General features: G+C 43.8%; 1 protein-coding gene across 2 annotated transcripts; it reads right to left on the bottom strand.

Moving 5' to 3' along the window:
• Positions 1 to 368: 368 nt before the first annotated feature.
• On the bottom strand, positions 369 to 15,282 carry SRGN (serglycin). Of its 2 annotated transcripts, XM_032256172.1 has the most exons (4): positions 15,230 to 15,282; positions 14,665 to 14,873; positions 5,877 to 6,024; positions 369 to 1,295 (listed from the first exon to the last, which is right to left on the bottom strand). In XM_032256172.1, the coding sequence occupies exons 2-4, from the start codon at positions 14,741 to 14,743 to the stop codon at positions 1,046 to 1,048; spliced, it is 477 nt and encodes a 158-aa protein (XP_032112063.1). In that variant the 5' UTR covers positions 14,744 to 14,873; positions 15,230 to 15,282; the 3' UTR covers positions 369 to 1,045. The 2 variants fall into 2 exon arrangements, with proteins under 2 accessions (XP_032112063.1, XP_032112064.1); XM_032256173.1 differs by lacking the exons at positions 5,877 to 6,024; positions 15,230 to 15,282 and having other exon boundaries at positions 14,665 to 14,723.
• Between the last annotated feature and the right edge of the window lie 10,622 nt (positions 15,283 to 25,904).

The following is a 25,904-nucleotide window of genomic DNA, read 5'->3' as shown; positions in this document are numbered from 1 at the left end:
CATGACCTTGGGAAAGGTGGCTGTCTCCAGCAGAGGCTAATTTGAGTAAGTCCTCAGTTCTTAAGTAGAGACCTGAATAGTGCAGAACAGAGTCCATGACGGTGATGCTGGGGGGGCTTTTCGGAGCTAAGGGGAACAGAGATGGAACTATCTTTCAGGTGAGGAAATGCTTTGAGACATATAACCCTCTTGCTAAGGCATAATTGCTTTCTTCATCTGCTAGTTAGTATGATTTGATTCTGATTACAAAATGTGTGTTTACTGTAGAATAAGTTTAAAGTTGTTTTGTTGTTAAGACTTCTAGAGAAATGTCTGGCCAAAATAACTGTTTCTTGTGTTTAGAACAAGAGATCTGAGACAGCTTATCCTTTGGTTATATATCTGCTTTAATATAGCAACATCTGAAAATACACAGATATCCAGGAAAAAAAGATAAAGCACTATGAGGTATTGAGAGCACAACTGTGCTTTAATTTGGGAGTTAGTTTTGGGTGTTACATAACAGCAATCATACTTGTAGATAAACATGTCCACCAGCTCTGCAAACACATTCAAAAGTAATAGTATACTTCACACTGTAAAATCTGTCAAACACCCCCACTGTACAAATTCACTGTGTTTCATTATGTTTTTTAATTTGTTTTTATCAGTAAAGGGCATATCTATAATTCACAATCCAAGTCAGATTCTTAAGTATGAAATACTGCCTGCCAATTTGCTAATCAAACTATTTTTTAAAATATAATTTATTTTTAATGCCATTTTATGGCCATGGAAATCTAATTTCATGATGATGTTGGTTCAATATGATACCAAAAAATGCAGGTATTTTCAAGAACAATGAGTTAGATAACAGCATTAAGGCATAATCCTTTAAGAATTCATGAGAAAAAAAGGATGATAAAACTTAAGCTTCTTTTACAGATGTTTAAAAACTTCTATAAAATTTTTTGTCCCAAGATTAACCATTTAATGGCAATCATTAACCATGGTACACAAAATATGCTGAATACACTGCCTGGTGTCAAGGTGGGAAAATTCTCTTTTATATTGTAAAATCCTCTTCTGATCCAAGTTGACCCAAGTCCTGGCTGTCTGAGGGCAGATTCCTGTCCAGAGACATAAGGTTGTCATGGAAAGCATCACGTTCATGTACTAGTTGGTACTCCTGTTCCATTTCAGTTAGGAAGTCGTTCCCGGACCCTGACCCGGATCCCGACCCGGAGCCGGAGCCTGATCCAGAATTGTCCTCAGAAAGCGGGAAGATCCGATTCAAGTCCTGGAATCTTGTCTTTCTGAAGTATGAAAGAAAAATGGGAAAAAATCAGTAAAGTTTGATATGTGGGAAAGATAATTATAATAGTTATTTTTTAAGATAAGGAAATAAATACAGCCAGTCAGTTGCTCAAATTAAGAGAGTTAAAAGCTTTCCAATTATTCAATGTTTTTTTTTTACTTTTTAAATTTTTTTTATTTTTTAAGAGTTGGGGTTTCTCCATGTTGGCCAGGCTAGTCTCAAACTCCTGACCTCAGGTGATCCACCCATTTCAGCCTCCCAAAGTGCTGGGATTTCAGGCATGAGCCACCACGCCCAGCCTCTGTTCAATGTTTTAAAACAAACAAACAAAAAAACCCCAGGTCAAATGTTCCTATGTGTTTGCCTATACTTATTGCATCTGTCAACTCCATATCTACCTATTGTAGACTTGCATAAACAGTGTTAATTTGTTTTCACTAGCATATAAATTGTATATTTGAAATTTACTTAAGAAATCGTTTTTAAAAGAAGACTTCTTGGCCCAACGTGGTGGTGCATGCCTATAATCCCAGCTACTCAGAAGGCTGAGGTGAGAGAATCACTTGAACCCAGGAGACGGAGGTTGCAGTGAGCCAAGATCGAAACGTTGCACTCCAGCCTGGGCAACAGAGCAAGAGTGTCTCAGAAAAAGACCTCTTTCTCTCTAAAGAAAGGACAAACCGCTGGGCGCGGTGGCTCACGCCTGTAATCCCAGCACTTCAGGAGGCCGAGGTGGGTGGGTCAACTGAGGTCAGGGATTCTAGACCAGCCTAGCCAACATGGTGAAATCCCGTTTCTACAAAAAATACAAAAATTAGCCAGGCGTGGTGGTTCATGCCTCAAGAGGCTGAAACGGAAGAATCGGAAGAATCGCTTGAACCTGGGAGGTGGAGGTTGCAATGAACCGAGATGGCGCCACTGCACTCCAGCCTGGGCCACAAGAGCAAAATTCCATCCCCCACCCCAACCTCCCCAAAAGAAGGGACAAAAAACCAAGCCCAGAGAGAATGACATTTTTTACTAAAATTTCCATGAAAGTTCTAATAATTTACTGTACTTCAACAAAGCTCGCTTTGAGAAATTCTTTGTAAAAAGCTAAGTTTTATATGTACCAGCATATAAACATTCAATTTCCTGTACAAAAATGACCCTGCCTCCAACCTGCATTCTTTCAGCCGAAGGGTGCTGAAAGATAAGGCTTCCTTCTGGATTGAGTGTGATGGTTAGAAATTCAAAGAGCACAAAGCAATGGTGACAGCCTCAGTGACAGAACAGGGCAACAAAGCATCAGAAACAAAAGCTAAGTGTCACAGCCTATAAGTCATTTTCTCCACAAAAATAATAAACCAGCAGATAACTGATTAGAGTTTTTATTCACGTATGCATTCAATAAATACTTGGTGAACATCCGGTCCTTGTCCTGAGCGCCTGGGATAGAACAGAAGCAGATAGATGAATCCCTGCTCAAGAAGTTTTTAACTTAGTGGGAAAGACAGACAGTAAAAAGTGAATAAATAAATCAAGAAAATCAAAGGTGGTACAGAGAAAAGAAATTGACTAATGTAACAGAAAGTGACCAGGAGGTTACTTTAGCCTGGAGTGTCAGAGTCGGAAACACAGATTTGGTAGTTAAACCCACAGAACCGATGGAGATCACCTAGAGAAAACATGTAGATAGAGAACGGGGGCCAGGACAGGGCCAGGCTCACACCAATATATTAAATATTGAGCAGAGGAAAAAGAACAATCAGAGAAGAAACAGGATAAGACAGGGCATGGAAGCCCAGATTAAAAAACATTTCAAGGGAGGGGTGGTCGAACTATTTTTTTTTTTTTTTTAAGACAGGTTCTCCTTCTGTTGTGCAGGCTGGAGTGCACTGGCATGATCATGGCTCACTGCAGCTTCACCCTCCTGGACTCAAGCAATCCTCCCACCTCAGCCTCCTTTGTAGATGAGACCACAGGCATGAGCCACTACTCCCAGCTAATTTTTCTACTTTTTGTAGATAGGGTCTCACTATGGTGCCCAGGCTGGCCTTGAACTCCTGGGCTCAAGTGATCCTCCTGCCTTGGCCTCTCAACGTGCTGGGAGTACATGCATGTCCCAGTCAGCTGTTTTTGAAGGCAACTAAGGGTCAACTAAGCTGAAAATAACAAAGTAACCAGTGACTGTGTCAACCAGCCTGGAGTGTAGGAACAGAAGTCCAGCCGCAGGGGGGTGAGGAGAGGAGGGGGCAGAAAGGCGGCCCTTTCAGGAGGTGTTACTGTGAAGAAGAGCAGAGAAGGGCAACCACTGGAGAGGATGCAAAAACAAAAGACAGATGTTGCCTAAACATAGGGGATACTAAAGTCCGCTACCATATTGATGGGAAGAAGACACTGGGTTCAGAGAGATAACTGCAGAATGGAATTCCTGGAAAAGGTGCATGGGAACAGGACACCAGCCACAAAGAGAGGTGGCCTTAGAAGCTGCAACAGTCAGGGCCAATCAGGAAACTTCTCCAGACATTTAACACAGAGGAAATTCCTCATATAGGTGATGGAAGAGAGGTGAAGCCAAACGGGGGACAGCGAGGTAACCCAGAGATTAACAACAGCAAGAAAATATTTCCCTCAGCCAGGTGCACGGTGGCTCACGCCTACAATCCCAGCATTTTGGGAGGCCAAGGCAGGGGGATCACTTGAGGTCAGGAGTTCGAGACCAGCCTGGCTAACATGGCAAAACCCTGTTGCTACTAAAAATACAAAAATTAGCTGGGCATGGTGGCATGCCTGTAATCCCAGCACTCGGGAGGCTGAGGCAAGAGAATCACTTGAACCCAGGAGGCAGAGGTTGCAATGAGCTGAGATCACACCACTGTACTCCAGCCTGGACAATGAGAGCGAGGCTCTCTCAAAAAAAAGAAAGAAAGAAAATACTTCCCTCCCTGGGCTGCAGGGATAATGGAAGAAGCTTGTGTATTTCCTGAGCCCAGGGACTAGAGGCATCTGGTGGGAGCTGAGGCCATGGGAGAGACACAGTCCTGCCCGAGGGGGCACCCAAGGCAGGGAATAAGGAGAAGAAATATGCGTCTCTCCCTTCCTCCCAAGCTCTCCAAACTCCCTTCCTTGCCTCCCATTGGCCAACGTCAGCCACAACCCTGGGAGCCTGAGAAATGCGGATCCAAGGGGTCAGTTTCACCCCCACCCTACAGCCAATACAGAGCAGGGCCAGGGAAGGAAGGACAGGAGGATCTGAGGGCAAAAGGGCTTGGGATCCACACAGAAGCAGGGACCATTCTTCTGCAGTGACAGGAGGGAAGGCACAGGGTCAGGGTGAGAAGCAAAGTCATGGCTTTGGGGAAGGAAAATAGAGATTTGAGGAGAGGAGGAATGGCGTGCAAGAGTTCTTTTGGAGAATTTGAGCTACTCCCTTCACATTTTATTTTTTAATTTTAGTTTTAATTGTATTTATTTATTTAAAATGTATTTATTTATTTTGAGACAAGGTCTTACTCTGTCACCCCGGCTGGAGTGCAGTGCCACACCATGGCTCACTTCAGCCTTTACCTCTCAGGATCAAGCAATCTTCCCACCTCAGCCTCCCGAGTAGCTGGGACCACAGGCATTCATGGTTCATTTTTGTATTTTTCTGTAGAGATGAGGCTTCTCCAAGCCTGGCTAATTTTTGTCTTTTTCTGTAGAGACAGGGTTTCTCCATGTCACCCAGGCCAGTCTCAAACTTCTGGACTCAAGCAATCCACCTGCCTCGGCCTCCCAAGGTGCCGTGAGCCACTGCTCCTGGCCTAATTTCTAATTTTTTTTTTTTTTTTTTGAGACAGAGTCTCTCTGTCACTCAGGCTGGAGTGCTGTGGCATGATCTGGGCTAACCGCAACCTCCACCTCCTAGCTTCAAGTGATTCTCCTGCCTCAGCCTCCTGAGTAGCTGGGATTACAGGCATGCCACCATGCCCACCTAATTTTTGTATTTTCAGTAGAAATGGGTTTTGCCAAGTTGGCCAGGCTGGTCTTGAACCCCCGACCTTAAGCAATCTGCCTCAGCCTCTCAAAGTGTTGGGATTACAGGTGTGAGCAATGATGCCCAGCCAGTAATTTTTAAATAAAGATGGGGTCTTGCTGTGTTGCCCAGGCTGGTCTCAAATTCTTGGTCTCAAGTGATCCTCCCACCTCAGTCTCCCAAACTGGTTGGATTACAGGCATGAGCCCTAATATTACTGCGCCCTAACATTTTAGATTTAAATGAATTACTATTGAAACCAATGACTTAAAGTAATGGAGGAGGTTGTAATTTTACATTCAAACTTAATGCTGCCACCTTAAAGTAAGAATGCAGGAGAAGGACTGTAGAGTTGCATATTGAAGATTGTGATGGTGTAATCACTAATGCAGTGAATACCAGTGATGGAGAAAGTCACCAGGGCTGGGAATGGTGGCTCATGCCTGTAATCCAGCACTTTGGGAGGGCAAGGTGGGAGGACTGCTTGAGCTTAGGAGTACGTGACCAGCCTGGGAAACATACAGAGACCACTGTTTGTACAAAAAAAAAAATTTTTTTTTAGTTAGAGAAAAGTCTACTTACGGAAAAGGGTCAGTCCTCAGATGAGGGATGTTGTTCGATTCACTTGGAAGTAGGTCGAACATTGGTCCTTTCTCTTCAATGCAGTTTGCAGAATTACTGTCGGGACTGCAGCGCACCCACTGGTACCTGGCTCTCTGCATAGGGTAACCTGCCCAACAAGGAACCCACACTGTTACTAAGTATCTACTACACAGCTTCTAATCGCTCTGTCCTAAGAAGTTTTTATTTTTTTATTTTTCAAGACAGGGTCTTACTCTGCTGCCCAAGCTGGAGTGCAGTGCTGTGGTCATAGCTCGGTGTAACCTTGAATTCCTGGGCTCAAGTCATCCCCCTTCCCCAGCCAGCTGGGACTACAGGTGCACCACCGCACCCAGCTAATTTTTTTTTTTGTAGCAATGGAGTCTCACTATGTGCCCAGGCTGGTCTCAAATGCCTGGGCTCAAGCAATCCTCCTGCCTTGGCCTCCCAAAGTGCTGAGATTACAGGCATGAGCCACTGCACCTGGCCTGCCCTAAGAAGGTTTTAACTAAATAGATTCTAAATAAAAGGCAAAATGTAGACAGATTTTATGCCCATTTATATAACAGCAGCACCCACTATGTGCCAACCTTTTATATAAATTGTCCTTCTCCAAAAAGTAGAAGAATAGGCTTTGGAATCAGCTACTGGAGTGAAGTCCCATCTCTGCTGACCAGTTGTGAAACCTTAATTTCTGTGAACCCTCACTGTAATAGGAAGAACTAATAGTGTCATACGCCTATCACAAAAATTAAATCAGCAAATGCACATAAGGAATTTAACACAGTGCCAGGCACGCAGTAAACGCTAGATAATATTAACTGTTGTTACTTTTGTACTACTATCTCAATTTTACACAAAAGAAAATTGCAGCCACACAGGCGCTAAGTCAAGAATTCAGGATTCCAACGCACATTTGGCCCCAATGTCCACATCTTTTTGTAGGGATGAATCAAATCAGGTTCCAAAAGGGGAAGAAACACACTGTGTAGTACTCGTGGTATTACAGAATTCTAGTTCTTGTGTTTTAATTCCATACAGTATCCTTAGGAATGAAAAGTAGATAACAAATTGTCCTGTGTCTTTGCACTCAGATTTCAAAAGAACAAGTCCCCTCTATTCACAGAGGGTCAGGCAGCTTGGACTATCTGAGTCTCAGCTTTTTCTGAATTTCATCTCTATGGAAAAGACTCCAAATCTGATGTCATGAGGTTATATAGGAGATTTATTTTTTATTTTATTTTTTTGAGACAGAGTTTTGCTTTCTTGCCCAGGCTGGAGTGTAGTGGCTCGATCTCAGCTCATGGCAACCTCTGCCTTCTGGGTTCAAGCAATTCTCCTGCCTCAGCCTCCCAAGTGTCTAGGATTACAGGCTCTTGCCACCACACCCAGCTAATTTTTTGTACTTTTAGTAGAGATGGGGTTTCACCATGTTGCTCAGGCTGGTCTCAAACTCCTGAGCTCAGGCAATCCAGCTGCCTTGGCCTCTGAAAGTGCTAGGGTTACAGGCATGAGCCACCATACCCAGCCTATAAAGGAGGTTCTTTATTAGCTAATAAAATAAAATCTTCCTTCTTCAATTTAGCAAGGACAAAGGCCTAATGGTGAGAAATAAGTCACCACCCTTCAAAAGGTTAATCTCCTCCCCACTCCAAGTATATGATTATTCTAACAAGTGCAACTAATAATTACCTAGCAAGAAAGGGCATGTCTAGGGTTTTTGAAAGGCAGGAAGGGTGGTTTTAAAGCCCAGCACAAAATAATGGAAAATGCTCAGATAAATTACAAGAAATCCACTGATAAGAGAATAGTAACCAAATAGTAAAAAAGTACTTTTTTTTTTTTTTAAGATGGAATTTTGCTCTTGTTGCCCAGACTGGAGTGTGGTGGCATGATCTCAGCTCACTGCAACCTCCACCTCCTGGGTTCAAGTGATTCTCCTGCCTCAGCCTCCTGCATAGCTGGGATTACAGGTGCTCACCATCACACCCAGCTAATTTTTGTATTTTTAGTAGAGACGGGGTTTCACCATGTTGGCCAGGCTGGTCTCGAACTCCTGACCTCAGATGATCCACCCACCTTGGCTTCCCAAAGTGCTGGGATTACAGGCATGAGCCACTATACCTGGCCAAAAGTACTTTTTATGGAAAAGACAATGTGGCATTGTAGAAAAACCTATACTTAAAAACGAGTTGCGGGGGTAGGGCAATAATTTTTTTTTAATAAAATAAAAGTAAAAATTAGCCTGGGTGCAGTGGCTCGTGTCTGAAATCCCAGCACTTTGGGAGACCAAGGTGGGAGGATCACTTGAGCCCAGGAGTTCAAGACCAGGCTGGGCAACATAAAGAGACTCCCATTTCTACAGAAAAAAAAAAAAAAAGATTTAAAAAATTTTAGCTGGATGTGGTGGCACAGACCTGTAGTCCCAGCTACTCAGGAGGCTGAGGCAGGAGGATTCCTTGAGCCCAGGAGGTCACAGTGAGCCAAGGTTGCACCACTGCACTCCAGCCTGGGTAACAGAGTTAAACTGTCTCAGAAGAAAAAATTAATTTACAAAATTAAAAATAAATAAGGCCAGGGACAGTGGCTTATACCTGTAATCCCAGCACTGGGAAGCGGGCGGATCATAAGGTCAAGAGATGGAGACCATCCTGGCCAACATGGTGAAACCCTGTCTTTACTAAAAATAGAAAAATTAGCTGGGCATGGTGGCGGGTGCCTGTAGTCCCAGCTACTTGGGAGGCTGAGGCAGGAGAATCACTTGAACCCAAGAGGCAGAGGTTGCAGTGATTCGAGATTGTACCAATGCACTCCAGCCTGGCAACAGGACGAGACTCCGTCTCAAAAATAATAATAATAAATAAATAAATAAATAAAACGAGTGAGAAAATCAGAATACCGCTTTGTGTGCATAACAGTTTCAACTATATCAACCGATATTGGGGGAAAATGGAAGGAAATACACAAAAATAACTATGGTGGTAGAGTCTTTGGTGATTTTTTTTCTCGCTTTGTTTTCTAAATTGCTGTAATAAACAATATTTCTCTAAAAATATAAACATTAAAAGTCTAGTAAATATTCTCCTACTGGATTTTCTTTCTTTTCTTTGGAACTATATATTATTTTATCATAATCTTTCCTGTGATTCCTGAGTATAGCTGACGATGTCTGGTCTGGGACAGCTGGTTGTCCAAAGTGAGTTAGGTCTGCCACTGCCTCGAGGCTGGGGATAAGGCAGGCAAAATGACCTTTCAATGTCTGCCCCTTACTGGCTGTGTGATCTTGGCCAACTTAACTTCCCTGCGCCTCAATTTTCTCGTCTGTAGGATGGGAAGTAATAGATCTAATAATGAGATACAAATGTTAGGGTCTCAGAATAGGACCTAGCACATAGTCAGAGTTCTTCATTGCTAGTTTTCTCATGAGAAAAAGGAGGACAACAATGACCTATGATCTCTATAGTGAACAATTTATAAATTTAAATTCAAATTCCCATTCTACCATTTAGTATCTCTAGGATTCTCAATTTATGGTCTTTTTTTTTTTTTTTTTTTTTTTTTTTTTTGAGATGGAGTCTCACTCTGTTGCCCAGGCTAGAGTACAGGGGCCCCATCTTGGCTCACTGCAACCTCCACTTCCCAGGTTCAAGTGATTCTTCTGCCTGAGAATCCCAAGTAGCTGGGATTACAGGGGCCCATCACCACTCCCGGCTAATTTTTTGTATTTTTAGTAGAGATGGGGTTTCACCATGTTGGCCAGGCTTGTGTCAAACTCCTGACCTCAAGTGATCCGCCCGTGTTGGCCTCCCAAAGAGCTGGAATTACAGGCATGAGCCACCGCGCCCGGCCTGATTTCGCTGTTTCTTTCTCCTTTTTTGATTCTTTCCTGAGGCAGCATTAGTTTGGCATCTACTTGCTACTTAGACGTCTCTCCCTGTAGGTGAAATAAAAATCCAGCCTCTCTTCCAGCAGAGGGCGGTGTCTTCACACCTTATGCTGTCTAGACCAGCTCTTTCCAATAGAAACATAAAGGAAACCACATAGAGTTTTAAATATTCTAGCGGCCATATTTTTAAAAGTAAAAAGAAACAGGTGAAATTAATTTTAATACATTTTATTTAATCTGATATATTCAAAATATTATCCTTTAACATATCAATATAAAAGTTATTAATGGGATATTTTGCATTCTTTTCTTTTCTTTTTTTTTTTTTTCCTTTTTAGAGACAGAGTCTTGCTCTGTCTCCAGGCTGGAGTGCAGTGGCAGGATTCAGCTCACTGCAATCTCCGCCTCCCAGGCTCAACAGATGCTCCTGCCTCAACCTCCCGAGTAGCTGGGGAATTACAGGTGTACGCCACCACACCCAGCTAATTTTTGTATTTTTAGTAGAGACAAGTTCTTGCCATGTTGGCCAGGCTGGTCTCAACTCCTGACCTGAAGTGATCCACCTGCCTTGGCCTCCCAAAGTGCTAGAATTACAGGCATGACCCACCATGCCTGGCCTAATCATTGAACACCTTTAATGGGTATTTACATACCATTGTATGGTATGTAGACACTATCTCAACAAAGCTATTTAAATATTTTATAAAGAAATCAAAAGTAGAAGGTCTCCCTCTCCAAACTTGGGTCCAATGATGTTAAACGTACTTTAAAAGAAAGAACAAGTTACAGACACTAAATTCTTTTTTTTTTTTTGAGATGGAGTTTCGCTCTTGTTGCCCAGGCTGGAGTGCAATGGCGCGATCTCGGCTCACCACAACCTCCGCCTCCCGGGTTCAGGCAATTCTCCTGCCTCAGCCTCCTGAGTAGCTGGGATTACAGGCATGCGCCACCATGCCCAGCTGATTTTTTGTATTTTTAGTAGAGACGGGGTTTCACCATGTTGATCAGGATGGTCTCGATCTCTTGACCTCGTGATCCACCCGCCTCGGCCTCCCAAAGTGCTGGGATTACAGGCTTGAGCCACCGCGCCCGGCCCACTGACACTAAATTCTTGACATGGCTATTTAAGGGTGTTGGCAGGATGTGAAATTTTACAGTTCCAGCCCCTGAGGTTGTGAGAGTATCTTGACTCTATCTTGCTTAAGATAAATGTCTTGTGATTATAGTGGGTATGCTCCTGGACAGAAATGTTATCTTCCTAAAAGACCCACTTATGGGATTTCTTGGTTAATTGTGTAGTGGATTCCAAGGGAAAGAACGGTTTTTATTTGAATCCCATCCCTCACTGCCCAGCTCCCCCAATACCCCAAGTCCTGCTTTACCAAAATAATTTCTATGAGTAAATGTCACCAGAGCAAACAACTTTCTTGAGTAGTCCACACCTTTTTATGTTATCATACTAACGTTTCCCCCGACATACATAATCACCATGTACCAATTTTTCTTTCTTTTTCTTTCTCTCTCTTTCTCTTTTTCTCTTTCTTTCTCTCTCCTTCCTTCCTTCTTTTTTTCCTTTTTTTTCTCTCTCTCTTTCCTTTCCTTCCTTCCTTCCTTCTTTCTTGATGGAGTCTCAGTCTAGCGCCCAGCCTGGAGTGCAGTAGGGTGATCTAGGCTCACTGCAATCTCTACCTCCTGGTTCAAGTGATTCTCCTGCCTCAGCCTCCTGAATAGTTGGGATTACAGATACATGCCACCATGCCTGGCTAATTTTTGTATTTTTAGCAGAGTCAAGGCTTCACCATGTTGGCCAGGCTGGTCTTGAACTCCTGACCTCAAGTGACCCACCCACCTGAGTCTCCCAAAGTGTTAGGACTACAGACGTGAGCCACCGTACCCAGCCTAATTTCCTGTTCTTAATATAACTTTACTGCAGGCATGTTAGAGAAACTTAAGCAGCAACTACTGTGAAGGGGTAAAGACCATTTGATTCATTCAAAATGGTAGCGTTATCTAAGCCAGAGTTACTTCCTCCTGCTCTATCAATTCCGCAAGATGGATAAGCTTCGCCCACTCTTGCACAGTTTGACAAGCTATAAAAAGCTCCTAAATTTACTTTCAATTTCTCCCTCAGCTCAGTAGGAAACGGTATAGCAAGGGCTACAGTCAAAGAACTTTTTGTTTGTTTAAATAAAGAAAACCTCTAATCCATGAGCTGCAATAGAAAGTCAACTCTGACTCTGAAATCAGATGACCAGTTCAGCCGTTAATTAGTTGTAATGGGTCTTGGGCAAGATTCACAAATTTTTTGCAAGACGTTGATGTATAGAGAAATAAGATGACAAATGTCAGATCCAGTTTTCTGGTGCTAATTCCCCCTCACAGGGAATGTGATGACGATTATCAGAGAATAGATGTGAAATCACTTTACAAACGGCAGCACAATGAGTGGATCAATATCGTTCTGTGAGCTAGGAGACAGTGGACAGTGGACACACGGAGAACCTGGCTCCCTTGGCTGCACCTGTTTATGGATATCCCATTTTTTTCTCTTTATGGGTGTCATTGGAAAAGAGAAGCAATAAGAGTGTAAGATTCACGAGCCTCATCAAGTCCCCTGGAGCTCTAAATAGATTAGCCATCTGTGCTCTCCAGGGTTACCCACACATCCCCAAATTACCATGTCTTTGTGCTGGGTAGACACAATTTTACCCCATGTCTTTACTTGGGTGTGACTTACAGTAAAAATATACCACCACCAAATTCAGATGTTGAAGTTCTAACCCACAGAATCTCACAGTGTGAAATTATTTGGAAATAGGGTCATTGCACATATAGTTAAGATGAGGTCATTAGGGTGGCCCTAATCCAATGACTGGTGACCTTACGAAAAGATGGTATTAAGACACAGATGCCTGGAAGGAAAGCCATGTGCAGACAAGGGAGTAGGTGCCATCTACAAGCCAAGGAGAGAGGCCTCAGAATGCAACCAACCCTGCCAGCACCTTGATCTTGGACTCCCAACTCCAGAACTTGGGGAAAAAAAAAAAATTCTGTTGTTTAAGCCACCCAGTCTGCGGCATTTTGTTACGGCAGCCCGAGCAACCTACTATAGTAATCTGAAATGGTTTTGAGTGTGTTCAGTATAAGCCAGCCAAAAGCCTAGTTGATTTGATCAGCCAAACCAAGGGGCTACATAAACACCTTTTATAAGACGGGAAGAATGTTGTTGAATCACATCTGGCATTGTGTGGAGGTGTGAGGAAATAGTGTCATGACTCTTCACCTCACAGCCTCGCGTGGCAGTCACTCACACATGCAGCCATGGGGGAACATCTATTTCCCTGCGCACTCAGATGTGGGCACAAGCCCTTGAGCCGATACCAAGAGTCTTTTTTTGGAAACACCCAAGTTTGTCAGTTTCTCCCATGTCTCTTTCTATGGTTTCCTTTTCTAACAAACAGCTAAACCTATGAGGTCATGATGTATATGCTAGTATTCTATACAATTTCACGACGAATTATTTTTTTCTTCATTTCTTTCTAATGAATACTGTACAAGGAACATTGTTGTTTTCATTCTAGTTTTCCTTAATGAATCTTAGCAGGAAATTCATGTTTCTGAGAAATTTTGGAAACTTACAGACTTACGTATCTCTGGTTGTGGTATGCCCAGCCCCACCTAGCCAATCAAGACTGTATTAAAGTATGACCTCATTGCTCTTGATCTTGTCAGACCACATTGTTCTCAGGGAATTATTTCATCAAGCTGAAGATATTCCCTAAGTGATCCAAGTGAAGTCTGTTCCCTACAATTGACAGTGTTTTATATTTTAAAAATACATAGGTTAATAAAGTCCCAGCAACATTACTTGCTCTTTTTTCAGTATTAACATTTAGAAGAAAATGAGATTTTATAAATTTCCAACATAAAATGAATGTCTCTGCGATCATCTGTAAGATTTCATCTCTACATTGTGACAACCAAAAGTTGCTTTGACAAAACAAATCTAGGACATGTGTGTCATTGTGACTCAACATTTCCCTTACCATTTGGGGGAACCTAGTGTTTTTCTGCTCTAAGTTCTGCCATCTCTCTATCAGGCCATGACCTCTTTCTTATTTCGACATGATTCCTTATTTATCAAAGGAGAACAAATTGTATTTTTCTTACAAACTGATCATTTTTGTTGTCTTAGTCATTAGAGGTTTTGTTTCAGTCTGACTAAACAACACTAAATGATAGATAAACCTAGGAAGATATTTCCGAATATGATGTTTCTGTGACCAGCAGCACAAATACCACATTCTGTGGCCTTCTCTTCAAAATCTGAGAGGGTTTGCATTAACTATGTCTAACCATAATTGAGTTTTCAGTAAGAACCAAGTTTATCTTAAAAAACAAGAAAAAAAAAACACACAGTCAAATTCACCCCAGTTGAAATATAACATCTCCCAGTGTTAAAATAACAATGACACCGTCACAGTGCACTAAAACTTGGGACTGATGTAGACACTGAGGGTCAGGCAGAAACCCACAAACGCTCAAAGGTCCCATCTCCTCCACGCAACAGACACAGGAGTCACTTTCTAGATTCCTTTTTTGAGCTTTCAAAATTTATAAACCTCATACTTTCATCCCAAAATAAATTAGCACATTTCAATCATTGTAAGAGTTTACAAGACTGTGCGTGCCTCAGAGTTTGATTTTTCTTGGTACCAAACTTCACTGAATTCATATTAAAGGGTTCAGCCACCCCAAATCCTTCTTCTTTGCCTCCTATCCTATAATATTATATATTCTGTGCCTTAAAATGAATATAATGACTTGTATGGTCTCTGGGGCTTACAGAGAAGATGGCTGGGGAACAAGACTCCTGAGTCTTACCTTGAACTGAGGATTCCAGAACCAGGATGAGGGCAAGAGCCAGGACGAGCCGACTGCATTTGAATAGCTTCTGCATCATGACCAACTCCGTTCAGCTTTCCCGGCTGCACACCAACTTCTTGATTAGGAAATGTAGCAGGGTGCTCTCTGTCCCTTTTAGAAAAGGTTCCGAAACCTCAAACCCTGCCCAGAACACACGTCATAATTTCCTGAACAAATAGGAAGAGATTCACATCAAAACCCAGAAAAAAAGGGGGAAAAAACACAGTAAAATAACTATTCATACCATTATGAAACTATACTGGATTGCCCCCAGGCCTGCTTCTTCAGAAGTTTTGTTGTTTGCCACTTGCCTGTTAGACATTTTTTCCCCCACAGCAGAATCAGCATGCGGGACAGTTCATTTTTCCTTTCTTCAGGTAACAATCTAAACATGAAATTGCTAATATTAAGAATCTGCTGCATTTCTGATGAGATAAGGGACCTAGGTGCTGCCTTTTCATCACTGAGCACTTTCAACATAAAATGTTGTCTTCATTTTCTTTCTCACCGGGGAGTAGCATACCTCACTGAGCCAGGCTCGTGAATTGAAACTTCAAAGCTGAGCTCTAACCTTCAAGAATGAGTTGTCGGCTTTCAGATGAACAGTTTCTTCTTGAACTCGGTTTCTTGCATTGGATCATTGGCTCTCTCTCTTTCTATCTCAAGAACATGGGATTTTCAGTTACAAAGACCATGGTAAAACAGAAAAATTCAGCTGGGCACAGTGCCTTATACCTGTAATCCCAGCACTTTGGGAGGCCAAGGCAGGTGGATTGCCTGAGCTCAGGAGTTCCAGACCAGCCTGGCAATATGGTGTGGTGGCCTGCGCCTGTAGTCCCAGCTACTCGGGAGGCTGAGGAAAGAGTATTGCTTGAACCTGGGAGGCGGAGGTTGCAGTGAGCCAAGATCACACCAATGCACTCCAGCCTGAGCAACAAAGCAAGACTCAGTCTCCAAAAAACAAACACACAAACAACACCACACAAAAAAAAAACCAGAAAAATTCTTTGCATTTCTCTCTCCTTCACATTGAGCATTTCTTATGATTAGATTCCATTTCTACTTTTATCGATTCTCCTAGTCAAAATTTTCAACTTGACTTTTGGGTCATCTGGCCTTGAATAAGCTAGAAATCAGGAACGAGGGAGAGGTTTTTCTCACAGTGAGCTGCTGGACCTCAGAAAACAACACAAACCTCTGCCTCCTGTAAATAAAGGAACAGCATTTTCCCTGGGCATGGTGCAGGTTAATGGAGGACTAAGGCTCCATATTAAAGTTATACAATAAATACAAGCCTATCATCCATCCTTGCCCTTGAGATATACATTTTCCTTACTTCCTTACAAGATTCAACCACTCTCCATTTCAACATGTCTGTCCCCACCGCTCCCCCAGATGGCTTAATTACACGTGCCCCATTTTCAGTTTTCATCCTCGCCCTTGCCTGGCCTTTGATAGGAGGGAGGAGTTTCCTTTCCCTTGTTTTAGGCTTCCTGCTGATTCCTTTACCATTTCCTGCCAAGGACAGAGTCTCACAATCTAACAGCCATGGTGCAAGAACACAGAGTACACATTTTGACGCTCCTCAGAAGCCCCTTGAATCAGCCAAAAGTGTGTCCTCCAGCCCAGGGGGTCTCCAAGCTCAGTAACCAACCCCAAAATGCACTGGCCCAGCAAGCTTTCTGCTATGGGACATTGGTTCCAGTTTGAAATATCAACTGTCATCTTTGGTCCTTTTTAATATAACCGCCAATTGAAAATCCTGGCACCAAAACAATAGTTCCTATCAATAGCTTCGAGGAGTTTCCTGCAAATCCCTGGAGCTGATTAGGGCTTGTGCTTTAAAATGGTAATTTTAGGGGCTTTTTCCATTTGGGAACTTCATTTTTTTCTTTCTCTGGGTCACGGTGTTTTCTTGTTTTTCTTTGTTGTTGTTCCTTTGTTTTCCTTGCTCTGTCGTCCAGGCTGGCACAATCTCGGCCCACTGCAACCTCTACCTCCTGGGTTCAGCTAATTTTTTTTCTTTTTAGTAGAGATGGGATTTTGTCATGTTGGCCAAGCTGGTCTCGAACTCCTGACCTCAAGTGATCCAACTGCCTCAGCCTCCCAAAGTGCTGGGATTACAGACGTGAGCCACAACACCCAGCTCATGGTGGCTTTTAAAGCACAGGTGCAGTATTCATAAGCATTTGCTCTTCTCCCACTATACTGATAACCAAGTTTCTTTTTCCAAGAAGTCCTCCAGTCTCACTTCCGTAGCCACCTTCAAGCTGTAGGGAGAGGGACACATGCATGCAGCAGCCAGAAGTCCTGGGTCCAAGCCCATGTCCTTTACTTATCAGCTGAGCCACGCTGGGCCACTCACTCTTCACGTGTCCCTTGTTCTAGTTGTAATGACAGTGTGGGAAGCCAGCGAGACTTGAGCTAGAGAGGTGGAGGTCTCAGTGAGCCAAGATCATGCCACTGCGCTGCAGCCTGAGTGACAGAGCCAGACCTGTTTCAAAAAAAATTTTTTTTCCATAAAACTTCTAAAAACTTATCCTTTTAAAAAGATATCTTCATTTTACTTAGAGTCCATATAAATGAGAAGACATCTGATTTTTAAAAAGATGTTGCAGAAAAAAAGCATGATTTTTTAAAAGTGACTCATTTTTTCATGGATCTCAGGTATCTTTAAGTTTCCTGTTATTTTGGTTCTACTTCCATTCCCACCCTCAATCATTTAGTGGACAGGGAGACTGTGGCCAAGACAGAAAATAATCTTTTTTTTTTTTTTCTTAAGACAAAGTCTTGCTATATTTCTCAGGCAGGACTCAAATGCCAAGGCTCAAGCAATTCTCCTGCTTCAGTCTCCCAGGTAGCGGAGACTACAGTTCCTGATCAGAAGACGATTTTGATGCTTCTGGTCCCAGGGAGGTAGGTATCTAAAAGTTGAGGAACTTAGGGTTATTGTGGGTTTTTAAAATTTTTTTGTCTGTTTTGTTTTTGCCACAGAATCTTGCTCTATCACCCAGACTGGAGTGCAGTGGCACGATCATGGCTCACTGCAACCTCTGCCTTATGGGTTCAAGTGATCCTTCTGCATCAGCCTCCTGAATAGCTGGGATTATAGTCGTGTACAAGCATGCCCAGCTAATTTCTGTATTTTTAGTAGAGACAGGGTTTTGCCCTATTGGCCAGGCTGCTCTTAAACTCCTGGGCTCAAGTGATCTGCCTGCCTCAGCCTCCCAAAGTGCTGGGATTACAAGCATAAGCCACCATGTCCTTTTTTTTTTTTTTTGACACAGAGTCTCAACTTTGTTATCAAGCTGGAATGCAGCAATGCAATCATTGTCCCCTGCAGCCTTGACCTCCTGGGCTCAAGTAATCCTCCGTCTTCAGTCTCCTGAGTAGCTGAGACAACAGGTCACACCCAACTAATTTTTTAATGTTTTGTAGTGACAGGGTCTCACTATGTTGCCCAGGCTGGTATTGAACTTGGGCCTTGGCCTCTCAAAGTGCTGGGATTTCAGGTGGAAGCCACTTTGTCCAGCCAAAAATTCCCATTTAAAAAAAAAAAACACATTGAAGAACTTCTTAAAATGCTACCTTGAGTCTAATGGGACACAGAATTTCAATTCCAAAACTATAGGGCTTACAAAAAACTACAGGATATTACAAACAGTGGGAACAAATCTCTCAGGGGAAATTTCAGAAAGGGCACAGGAGTGGACACGTGGGTTAGAGGGAGCAGGACCCTTTGAATATGAATCAAGAAAAGAGGTCTTTGACTTCTTAAATCTTACCTTTCTCCCAAGACACGCTATCTATCAATGCTATTCTAAAGTAATTTTTGTCAATCTTTAGTTGATTCTCATTTCGAATTAAAAAATTAATAGGACAGGCACAGTGGCTGATGCCTGTAATCCAAACACTTTGTGAGGCCAAGGCAGGGGGACCACTTTAGGCCAGGAATGCAAGTCCGCAGTGAACCAGGATTGAAACACTGCACTCCAACCTCATCAACACTGTGAGATCCTGTCTCAAAAACAATTAACCCTAATTAATTAATGCTTACTATGGAAAAGTTAGCAGATAAAGAATTGCAAGGGACACTTAAAAGAAAGGACAAGGCCAGGCACAGTGGCTCACGCCTGTAATCCTGGCACTTTGGAAGGCCAAGATGGGCAGATGACAAGATCAAGAGTTCATGATAAGCCCGGCCAACAGGTGAAACCCTGTCTCTATGAAAAATACAAAAATTAGCTGGATATGGTGGCGTGTGCCTGTAATCCCAACTACTCAGGAGGCTAAGACAGGAGAATCGCTTAAACCTAGGAGGCAGAGGTTGCAGTGAGCTGAGATCATGCCATTGCACTCCAGACTGGGCAACAGAGCAAGACTCCATCTCAAAAAAAAAAAAGGACAAATCTTTTGTCACCTACCATGCAGAGATTACAACTCTCATGTCTTCCATCATGATGACTTTGAGTGTGCAACTCAAAGTAGCACACAATACTCCCTGGCACACTGGATCCCACTCAGCTTCCTTCACTGCTCTTTTTTTTTTTTTTTTTTTTTAAGACGGAGTCTCCCTCTGTTGCCCAGGCTGGAGTTCAGTGACACAATCTCAGCCCACTGCAACCTCCGCCCTCTGGATTCAAGTGATTCTCCTGCCTCAGCCTCCCAAGTAGCTAGGATTACAGGCACCTGCCACCACACCAGGCTAATTTTTGTGTTTTTAGGAAAGAAGGGGTTTCACCAGGCTGGTCTTGAACTCCTGACCTCGTGATCCATCCGCCTTGGCCTCCCAAAGTGCCGGGATTACAGGTGTGAGCCACTGCAGCCCATTGCTCTTATTTTATACCCTACCTTGTGGCACTACATGGCCCCACCAGTGTCCCCAGAACTCACCTGATTGTTAATTCCTGCCAATCCCATAACCCATTCATCAATTCTACCTTCACAAGATGCTGAGCCCTCTCCAAAGATAAGCAACCTATCCAAGTTCCCAAATTCAGTGACAATATTTCCAATGTCACTCCTACTTCCTACTCCCCCAAACACACACCATTATACTCCATACCTGCAATTATGCTTAAGGTTATGGGTCAATAAGGAAGAGGGAAGTTCTTGCCCCTTAATCTGTAATCACAGAACATCAACCGGATCTTCAACGGCCTCTTAATTTCAGTTCCCAGAGGCTGACCACATTTACCAATTAAGTTACTACACTTAAGTTGGTTCTTATTTTTTGGCCAGACTCCAGGCTTTTTTTTTTTTTTTTTTTTTTTCTGGCTTTGGTTACAAATTTAAAATATAAACAGCATCACTTAGTGAAATGCTATTTAGAAGCTTCATTGAGATGCTAAAAATTTTTCCCATGATGAATTTTAATTTTTTTTTTTTTTTGAAACAGGGTCTGGCTCTGTCACCCGGGCTGGAGTACAGTGCCAGAATCACGGCTTACTGCAGCCTCAACCTCGCAGGCTCAAGCAATTCTCCTACCTAAACCTCCCAAGTAGCTGGGACTACAGGACACGCCACCATACCCAGCTGATTTTTGTATTTTTTTTGGAGACAAGATTTCACTATGTTGCCCAAGCTGGTCTCACCATTGCACTCCAGCCTGGGTGTCAGAGTGAGACTGTGTCTCAAAAAAAATAAAAAAAGAAAAGAAAAAGAAAGGAAAATAAAAATATGGACCCAAGGTACCTAGCATGTAGAAGTCTGTTCTTGCTCCCATAGCTGCTGCCGTGGTTGATAAGGTTCCCATCAGGGTACAGTGTTGTGTGCCGAAAGACTCTTTAAAGGCCGGGACCCTGACGACTCTGTTGAGGGCTATCCTGCCAGTGCTGGTTTTTAAGCAATGCCACTTCTCAGCATTTCCAGACGAACTCCAAACGTGTTCTGCTTCCCATCCTAATCTCCACCTCAACCACCTTACTTAGTCTCAGCTGATACTCAATTAAGGCATTCTCCCCAATATTGGCAGCCTTTTTGTTATGTTAACTGACAAATAAAAATTGTATATATTTATTGTGCACAACACGATGTTCTGGAATACGTATACATTGTGGAATCCGTATACATTGTGGAAACCCTAAATCGAACTAATTAGCATGCATTACTTCACATACTTAGTGTTTTCTGGGGTGAGCGCACTTAAAATCTACGCTCAGTGATTCTCAAGAATACAATACATTGGTCCAGGTGCGGTGGCTCTCGCCTGTAATCCCAGCACTTTGAAAGCCCGAGGTGCGTGGATCACCTGAGGTCAGGAATGCAAGAGCAGCCTGACCAACATGGTGAAACCCACCACACCTGTAATTAGTTGGGTGTGGTGGCACGCATCTGTAATCCCAGCTACTCCGGAGGCTGAGGCGGGAGAATCACTTGAACCTGGGAGGCGGAGGTAGAAGTGAGCCAAGATCGGGCCATTGCACTCCAGTCTGGGAGACAGAGCAAGATTCCAACTCACCAATAACAATAGCAAAGAATACGATACATTGTTATTAAGTATAGTCAAGGCTGGGTATGGCAGTGGTGCCTATAGTCTCAGCTGCTGGGGAGATTGATGCTAGAGGATCGCTTGAGCCCAGTAGTTTGAGGCTGCAGTGAACTATGATCTCACCACTGTACTCCAGCCACAGTCTCTAAAAAAAAAAAATTTTTTTTAAGATTAATTATAGCCATCATGTTGTACAATAGATATTTTGAACTTGAAACTTTTAACTGAAAGTTTGCCCAACATTTGCATCTTAATACAGGTTGATAGTCACTGAAAGCCTGATCAGCATCTTAGTATTTAATCCTCAAGCCAGGTTGAGGTAAGGGGTGCGGTTAGTAGACAGGAAGGAAAAGACCGTTAGGGCAAGCAAGCGCTCTTTCAGTATGTCCCGTTCTAAACCACGCTCTTGGAATGTGGGGCTTGCATTGGGATCCTCCTTGTTCTTTTGTTTTTGAAATGGGCTCTCACTCGGTCACCCAGGCTGGAGTGCGGTGGCCCCAGTCTCAGCTCACTGCAGCCTCCGCGTCCCAGGCTCAAGCCATCCTCCCATCTTAGGCTCCTGAGTAACTGAGACCACAGACACATGCCACAACGCCCAGCTGATTTTTTGTATTTTTGGTAGAGACAGGGTTTCACCATTTGCCTAGGCTGGTCTTGAACTCCTGACCTCAAGTGATCCACCTGTCTTGGCCTCCCACAGTGTTGGGATTACAAGTGTGAGCCACAGCACCCAGCCAGGGATTCTCCTTGTTCTGTATGACTAGAAAATCTCAGAGACCCTTCTGGTCTCATATTTTACCTACAATACAGATGAGAAAACTGAGGCACAGAAAGGTTTGAATACAGGGATTTGACTTCTGGCAATCTGACTTCAGACCCTGACTCTTGTTCTGTGACACTCCTGTGAGCTCTCCGTTGTTGGATGTAGTTTTCTGGAAGGATTTTCTTTGTCAGTACAGTTTCCCCCAGCAAGCCCATCCCACTTCTGCCCTGGCATTAAAAAAACAAATACTCCTGTCTGTCGAGAGCAGGGAAAGCCCCTCCTAGAATCCCAGGACCCGAAATCCCAGAGTTTGGGCAGAACCCGGTGTCTGCCAACATGATGCTCTCAAATCCCTCCTTTTAGCAACTTAGTAGATATGAGAACATGACTTCGTGTTTCTGGCCCCTACAGCCTAAACGCCAGGGCACTCTGCCAGGTTGTGCTCTTTCCTAAGTTGTCAGAGACCGTTTTTTTCACCACTCGCTTAATGCTTTCCAAACCTTCCCAACAGACAGACAGTTGCTTGCGGATGTTCTGAACCTCAGGCAAGGAACTACTCCTGGGGAGCAGCTGAGAGGGCCCCCCCAAACCCCCATCCACCACCCCTGCACAGTTCCCACAAAGTGAAGGTGGTTAAATGCTGGAAAAAGAAAAACTTGCACCTTTTTTTTTTCCCACCTGTAGGGTCTCCCCCTGTTGCCTAGGCTGGAATGCAGTGGAATGATCACAGCTCACTGCAGCGTCAACCTCCCACGCCCACGTGATCCTCCACCTTGGCCTCCCAAGTAACTGGGACTACAGGTGTGCATCATCACACCCAGCTTATGTTTGTTTGTTTGTTTGTTTATTTTAGAGACAGGGTCCCACTATGTTGCCCAGGCTGTATTGAACTCCTGAGTTCAAGCAATCCGCCCGCCTTGGCCTCCCAAACTGCTGGGATTACCGGTGGAGCACCACGCCCGGCTTCGCTTCATCTTTCTTTCCTGGCCAAAGTTCATGCCATTCCCTTCCTTTTCCTCAGAAACCACAGGAGTCGGATGGTTTTGTTTTTGATTTTTAAGTCTCCACCATAAGCATAATGAACATATTCACCCTGGCAAGGTTTATAATGCTGTAAGTGGCCATCTTATTTATAACATTATCATTATTCCAAAGCACACTCAGGGGTCTGCAAACACCGAGTTTTCAGCTCTTTTCTTTTACAGATGAGGCCATCGAGACCTAAGGAGCACGTGGCTTATTCAAGGCCACGTCCTAGTTATGAAAGAGCCTGGATCCGAGCTATTCCCACCACCACATTGGTCTGATTTCCGTTAGTGTAGGGGTTTGGGCAGAGAGTGGTTCCCAGGGTTGGGTAAATGACCCCACCCTCAGAGCAGTCACAATGCAATTAGCATAGGCACGAAACCCTCCTTCTTCCCTTTCCCTGGCCCTTTCTCAGACTCCTTATCTCTCGGGTAGCCCCTTCCTGATGTTTGTGTTGGATATTGTTTCTTTTAGGCTTTAAATTCCCTCCAACTGAAATGCTCCACTCCCAGATACTCACATGGTTAAATCCCTCAGCTTCAAGTCTTGGCTGAAATCTCACCTTCTTAAGGAGGCCGACCCTGGGCCCCCACCTAATCCTGTAACCTTCCCCCACACCCTGCAGTATGCCATAGTTCTCTTCCTTTCCTTTCTTTTTTTAATTTTTTTTTTAAGAGACAGGGTCTTACTCTGTCACCCAGGCTAGAGTGCAGTGGCATGAGGGCAGCCCACTGCAGCCTTGACCTCCCAGATTCAAGCAATTCTCCCACCTCAAACTCCCAAGTAGCTGTGACCAGAGGCACGTACCAAGACACTCAGCTAATTTTTTTTTTTTTTTTTTTGCAGAGATGGGGTCTCACTATGTTCCCCAGGCTGGTCTTGAGCTCCTAGCCTCAAGTGATCCTCCTGCTTCAGCCTCCCAATGTGTTGGGATTACAGATGACAGATGTCAGCCACCATGCCTGGCTTTCTTCCCCCCCGCCCCCCGTTTTTTTTTCTTTTTTTAAACCTGAGACAGAGTCTTGTTTTGTTACTTAGGCTGGACTGCAGTGGTGCAATCTCAGCTCACTGCAGCCTCTGCCTCCTGGGTTCAAGTGATTCTTCTGCCTCAGCCCCCTGAGTAGCTGGAACTACAGGTGCATGCCACCACACTCAGCTAATTTTTGTATTTTTTAGCAGAGACAGGGTTTTGTCATATTGGCCAGGCTGGTCTCAAACTCCTGACCTCAGGTGATCTGCCTGCCTTGGCCTCCCAAAGTGCTGGAATTACAGGTATGAGCCACCACGCCTGGCCCAGAGCTGTTCTTGATACTCATAAACTCAGATTGTGAGAACCCCAAGGCCATGATCAAGAATGGTGTCCCTGCCATAACCCTCACAGTGCCGGGCACTTGGGCCCTCAGGTTCAAAGGCAACTCCAACCTATATGAAAATGTCAGGGAAGGAGAGATTAGGACAACGTTTTCCACCTGCCCCTCCCTCATTCCCCACTTCTTTAAATCTTCATTTCTTTTCTAAATGTTCTGGAATATAAAAATAACAAAGTAAGCGCAAACAAAAATTCTGAGCAGAGATGGAGACCCAGTGTGCACCCTCAGCGCCACACTCTGGCCCAGTGCGTACCCAGTGGAAGGAGAGAGCCTGGAAAATTCGGGACACTTTTGTCAGGGCTGGGAACAGGAAACCTGCCTGATGGAAAGCAGCCAGGTCCTCTGGCTTTGGAGAAGAATGAGCTCTGAGAGATTGTGAGATACTGGGAAAGTGTTTTCAAGCCTGCGAGAGAACGTGCTGATCAGCACTTTTCCATCTCCACAGGTGATGAAGCAAGAAACAATATTTCTATTTTTTAGTACAAGAGAGTTCAGTGAGATTCAGAAAGAATGCCTTATTTAAAAGGAGGTTAAACACCAGCAGAATATAACCAGGGGGAATTTGAAATCTCCAATTTTGCAATAAAATATCTTTGGGCTGAAAAAAAAAAAACAAACAACATTCATAGAACAAAGGCCACACTTCTTTTCCCAATTCCTATGGATTCTTATTTATTTATTTATTTATTTAAATTTAGAACAGCTCAAGACCTGTGAGTATCCATCCGATAGATTCTAAACATTAGAGTTACGATGGCAATACAATGGTGTGGTTGGGAGCCGGGGCTTAGAGTCACACTACTTGGGTTTAAACTTACCACTTTCTAACTGGGATCTCAGGCAAGTTGTTTAACCTCCTTGTGCCTCAGTTTTTCTGTCTCTTAAATGGGGATGATAGGCCAGGCCTAGTGGCTCATGCCTGTAATCTCAGCACTTTGGGAGGCTGAAGCAGGAGAATCGCTTGAGTTCAGGAGTTGGAGACCAGGCTGGGCAACATAGACAGACCCCCATCTCTATTTTTTAAAACAATAGTTGCATCATACTCAGGAACACAGTGAGGATCAAACAAACATGTCTGTGTGAAGACTGGAACGTGGTCATTAAGAACAATGCCAGCCACATAGTCAGTGCCAGGTCACCACAGGGTGTGGGAAAGTTAGAAGTTCTGGAAGGCACACATCATTTCCCAGAGGGAGGGCTGGAATAGGGACCAAAAGGGCAATCCTTCGTTTAGACGGAAGCTGCAGGGGACACACTAGATCCGGAATCAAAGGATGGGGAGTTTGCGGGTACAGTAGGCAATTGGGAAGTCGGGAAGGAAAAACAACAGAAGCAAAACCTTCCTGAGAAATCGTAAACCCATTTTCTTTGGTCTTCTTTAAGGAGGTAAGGAGGGGCTTACTACGTGCCAGGCAGGGTGGGTGTGAGCTTACCTGGTCCTCACATCTCTGCCATGCTGGCCTTCTGGGCCGCACCGGGGAGAATGGCTCAAACCATTCTCATTTTGGCTGATAAAGGGAAGGAGCCAGCTGGGCATGGTGGCTCACGC

This window comes from Sapajus apella, unplaced genomic scaffold (assembly GCF_009761245.1).
Source record: "Sapajus apella isolate SASKATOON/1434 unplaced genomic scaffold, GSC_monkey_1.0 scaffold94, whole genome shotgun sequence".
In the NCBI taxonomy this organism is placed as follows: Eukaryota; Metazoa; Chordata; class Mammalia; order Primates; family Cebidae; genus Sapajus; species Sapajus apella.
Note: the sequence above shows the minus strand (reverse complement) of the source record. Positions and strands in the feature narration are given on the sequence as shown.

What these genes read in the sequence shown, in the direction of transcription:
- SRGN (XM_032256172.1), bottom strand. Translation starts at nt 14,743, where the DNA reads ATGATGCAGAAGCTATTCAAATGCAGTCGGCTCGTCCTGGCTCTTGCC. An exon ending in TCTGGAATCCTCAGTTCAAG is followed by an intron (nt 6,025 to 14,664) that starts GTAAGACTCAGG and finishes CTTGTTGGGCAG; the next exon opens with GTTACCCTATGCAGAGAGCC. An exon ending in CTGAGGACTGACCCTTTTCC is followed by an intron (nt 1,296 to 5,876) that starts GTAAGTAGACTT and finishes TTCATACTTCAG; the next exon opens with AAAGACAAGATTCCAGGACT.